The sequence below is a fragment of the Pyxicephalus adspersus genome, chromosome 8 (genome assembly GCF_032062135.1).
Source record: "Pyxicephalus adspersus chromosome 8, UCB_Pads_2.0, whole genome shotgun sequence".
Taxonomy (NCBI): Eukaryota; Metazoa; Chordata; class Amphibia; order Anura; family Pyxicephalidae; genus Pyxicephalus; species Pyxicephalus adspersus.
In genome coordinates, this window is record NC_092865.1 from 19,861,089 (window position 1) to 19,865,664 (window position 4,576).

Below are 4,576 nucleotides of genomic sequence, written 5' to 3' on the forward strand. Positions count from 1 at the left end.
CATAAATGAATGCAGTATCTTTAAATGTTATCATTTCTGTCAAACATTTAGATATGCAATGTTCTCACCAGCACCTTTTAGCTGGGCACTTCACCCGGCACCTTTCAGTAACCACCCGGCCTACAAGTACAAGTTTGCATATTAATCACAGAAAAGGTTAAAACCGCTTAGATCTACAGTTTAATGGAATACCTATGACTACAGTTTAAGAGGCCAATAGGAAATACAAATAATATATCAAATCAGTAACGACAACCTCGGCAATGTCAGGGGACCTTTGCACTCATTCTACATTTTGGCCTGAGATGATAACAAATGATTGTTTCAGGCTTCAGATTTCCATAGGTGTGTACAAAGCCTAAACTTATAGCTATAAATATAGCCATCAGCTTATGAATAAAAACACAAAAAACAAACATACATTAAATTTAAAGGCACACTCCCTGCTTGGATAAATTTACCGCCCACATAGCTACCAAAACTTATCTACACAAATTCCAACAAGACAAAACGCTTACCTTTACTTTGCCTTCGCAGTGTGCCGAAGCCACAGCCACGGTCACCTTCACAAGTTGCGTCGCTGATAAGTGAATTTTAAAGTGTCTGAAGAAATGTGAGTAAAGACATTGAAATAAATGTTCCACCTCCTCCACTGTCACCTCATCCTTAGATTTCTGAATGTCATTCCACAGGGTTTTAAAATCCTCAGGATGAATAGCAAAAGAGATGTCCATATGTGGCTCAACCGGCACCGAGAACACCAGTTCTGTGGTAGGCACATGTCCCTGTACTTCATATCCTGCCCACATAGCTGCCAACCACCTAAGATCAAGCGACCGGATTACCAGTTTACCAAAACAGCAGTCGAACGCTTGTTGGAACCAAGTGCCCACTATAGCAGTGAATGATTCTGACCCATTAGTGAGAAACAGCGGAAGGCATGTAAAAGTCTCTGGTAACACTTCTAATATTTCGTCCTCTGTGTATGGCCCGCAGAACCAACCAGTCCACACTATCCGCTCTTCTGTGCCAGGCTTGGAGATTGGTGACTTTCCGGTAATCTAGCAGTGAAAAGAAAAAACAAAAACCAAATAAGTTTTGGTGCCGAGAACCTAAAGCTGCTTATTGTTGGTACTGGTCATGATTGCCTGATACTTTGTGGGGTGCACGGGTTTGAAGGGTTTGTCTGTAAAGGGTTAAAGTAAACCGTTCCTTGCACAGCAAAGCAACACTTTTTGGGTATTGCCCTCTCCCCAGTGGAACATACTATTCCTCTCCTGCTGCTCCAATCATCAACCAGGAACAAGTCCTCTGTTGTCCCAATAAGGGCTTACAGAGGGATCAGGAGTCCCTTGCTGCTCCCATTGACATTGCTAGGCCAAACCACCAGCCCATGACATGGAAAGAGTCACATGTACCTTATGGAAGTATTTGCTTTACTCTTTAGCTTTCTTTTTTGTTATCAATCCCTCAAGTTCTCTTGTGCTGGACTAAAGAACATCTCAGTGTTGAACTCAAAAGCTGGGTGGAAAGAAATTGTAGGTGGGTGGCTGCCTGTGTTGTGACCCAACTCTTCAGTAATCACCCGAAAACAGCAGGGTGGTTACTGAAGTGTCAATTGGTGCATTCAGCTAAAAAAGGCTCGGGATAACTCTGCATGTTCTCTTCATCTCCATGCCATAGGGGAATGCATTCCTGATTTCTGCAATATCAAAGGGTATCTTTCTGTACTTGCAGCATTTTTTAAGGGATAGAACATGGTGAAATACGAATGGGATTTTATTTGGTACAGTCATGCTCCAGTGCAGATACACTTACCTGAACTAGTATTGCAGTTGGATCGCTTTCTTTCCCCTTGAGTCCAGGTAGGCAAGAAAAGTTAGCTTTGAAGGCAACATCTGACCCCAGATCAACAGCGACACCTTTCTGCTTCTCAGCCACTATTGTGGCAGATAAGTGCTTGGAATACTCCTTTAGCTTGGTATATGAAAAGTCATACATCGGTGTAACACTGTACAGAGTCCATTGTTTCTGCAGCAACAGCGCAGCCTTTTGTGGATCAAAAGTTTCCTAAAAACAGTCAATACAGAGATGCTTTGAATGTAAAAACAATTTTTAGCATAAATTAGCAGATTTAAGTTTCAAGTGGGAACAAAGTTCACATATACATGAAAGCTGAACTCTGGACCAGTGCTCTCCCCTTGTGGCAGCCCCTCTGTTGTGACCCAACTTTTCTGTAACCAGCTAAAAACAACTGGGTGGTTACTAAAATGTGCCAGGCGGTGCACCCTGCTAAAAGGGGCTAGGGAGAACATTATCTGGGACACACAGACTTTTAGTTAAATGAATAAATAGGAACAAGGGATACAAATCTGCTTTGCGTATATCATATGGGTTTGTTTAAGAAGTATAGCCTGTGCAGAGATCCATCAAGACCATCAACTACATACAGATCGCACAGAACTGGCTGTGGGAGGTGTAAGGCCTAGATACAGCACAAACAGCTGTTATGGGTCTTTTTTTATACAAAGCTTATGCACCAAGGCAACATTTCACATTAGATTAGTGTACGGACCTGGAAGAAAGAATACAAAAAACATTTACGCAAGGTTTGCTTATCCTGAAGTTCAGGATTAAGTCATCCTGTAATTCCTGGGTACCAAATACTTCTTATTAATACAACTCCAAGCAAAAACTGACCAAGGGATCTATTACCCCAAATCTACAATTAAGAAGAAAGTAATTATCTAATAACTGTTTATTTTTCTAATAACTGTTAATTTTTCTACTATCACCTTTTTCTCCTAACTGGGCTAAAAATTCCAGTAACAAAAACCTAAATACAAGGAACAGAACATAAAAATAGAACTCTCATCAAGTAAATGTTTTTATGTTAATGGCATTCTATGCAATGGGTAAGAACACTTCCAAGTACAATGTTCTACCCAGCCCCTTTTTGCCAGGTGCACCACCTGGCACTTTTCAGTAAGCACTCAGCTGTTTTTGTGTGGTTACTGAAGAGATGGGTCACAATACTGGGGCTGATACTCACCTACAAAAAAAAAAAAAAAGCCTGGGTTTAACACTGAAGTATTACTGCTCACACAATGCCATCTGTTTTTTTTTCCCAGCAGGGAAGTACCATCTTTGTTCAGGCAGAATCAAGATATACTCCATGGAATTAGATGTCAGTGACAGTTGTGTAAACCCTGATGTCTCTGTTAACAAATGTCTGACAAATATCAGCTCTACCACATTCTCCAAACTATTACTGAGGTATAGTAGACAGAGATAAAACTTCCACCTGTCTGCAGCAGATTATTGGCATCATCTCACTCAAAGATAAATATAGAAATTTACTGAAATGAAAACTGTGACTGCATATTGTAAGCAACTAAAAAGCCCACTTTAAGTATTGCTTGCAAAAAGGAACATAGATCGAGAAATCCAAATCCAAAACGCTGGTATGGATGGTCCAAACTTGTCTCCTTTGTAAATAAGCAGTTTTTGTTTCCCAACAAAACATGACGATGTAATAAAAGAAACATAACAGCTGCGGTGGTTAATCTTTCTGAAAATACTAGTTGCCTGGCTGTAATGCTTACCCTGTATCTTTACCATGGATCTCTCACCATAAAAAATATTTCAGATCAGGAAAATTTGACAAGATTCTTTTACTTGCCATCCAAGTCACAAGAAAAACGGGTCAGCATAACATCCAGGCAAATTGGTGGAGTAATGTGTAATATAGACTAGAGGAACTTACCTGTATAGGGGTACTTTGTGGTATCTTTCTCTTGGATGGGATGCGGTACGATGAACGCCGCCGAGTAGAAGTTAAGCTTCCAATAGGGTACCTGGAGTTCTGGTAGGGTGCAATGCTGCTCCGCAATACTGAAGTACTTTGGGGGGTTGACACCCCATCAGTAGGAGTTTGCATAGCCTAAAGAAGGACAAAAACAAATTGAGGGCAAATGACAGATACTTGTCCCCCTCAGAGGAGATGTCTAGGTCAGACAATTACATATCTATAGAGCAAACTTTCTTTTTACAACATCAACACTATAAAATGCTTTATAGATTATACAAAGTGTTTTTTAACTTAAAGCTCAGCAGCCGATGTGTTTTATTTTTGGACAGGGTACGTTGAAACCTTTGTCAAGTTTTTTTAATCATTGCTAGGTTTCTCTTTTCCAAAACGCAATTTTCTTGTTGATTCATACGTTTTTTTTAAGAAGCACAATGCAAAGATAAATAACCTATAGAGGATCAGCTGAATCTTCATTTGTAATCTGAACATTTATTGTTACATTTTGGTAAACATCATAAATGTTGTTCTTAAAAGTCAAGTCCTAGGATGACAACACTGCTCCTGCTAGGGGCTTCTTAGATAGGGTTGTCAGCCTGGGATGTGCACTTCCTGTGTGACATACTCATGCACAGCCCGCCACCATATACAACGTTGAGTCAGCATGGAGTGCAGGGTATCAGGAGATGATGACAGCATTTAAAGATTGGTGGCTAACGTCACACTTTCTTTCCTATTGCTGGCATGTGTGTGGCAGGGCATCCTATA

At 40.4% G+C, this 4,576-nt stretch overlaps 1 protein-coding gene across 1 annotated transcript in view; it reads right to left on the reverse strand.

Moving 5' to 3' along the window:
* The window catches only part of CENPL (centromere protein L), an 8,403-nt gene that overhangs the window by 2,409 nt on the left and 1,418 nt on the right, over positions 1–4,576 (reverse strand). Inside the window, exons 2-4 of the mRNA XM_072419705.1 lie at positions 3,767–3,943; positions 1,819–2,070; positions 519–1,061 (exon numbers count right to left, since the gene is read on the reverse strand). Of these exons, the coding sequence (XP_072275806.1) occupies positions 519–1,061; positions 1,819–2,070; positions 3,767–3,940 (969 nt within the window). The 5' untranslated portion in view covers positions 3,941–3,943. The remainder of the gene's footprint in view (positions 1–518; positions 1,062–1,818; positions 2,071–3,766; positions 3,944–4,576) is intronic.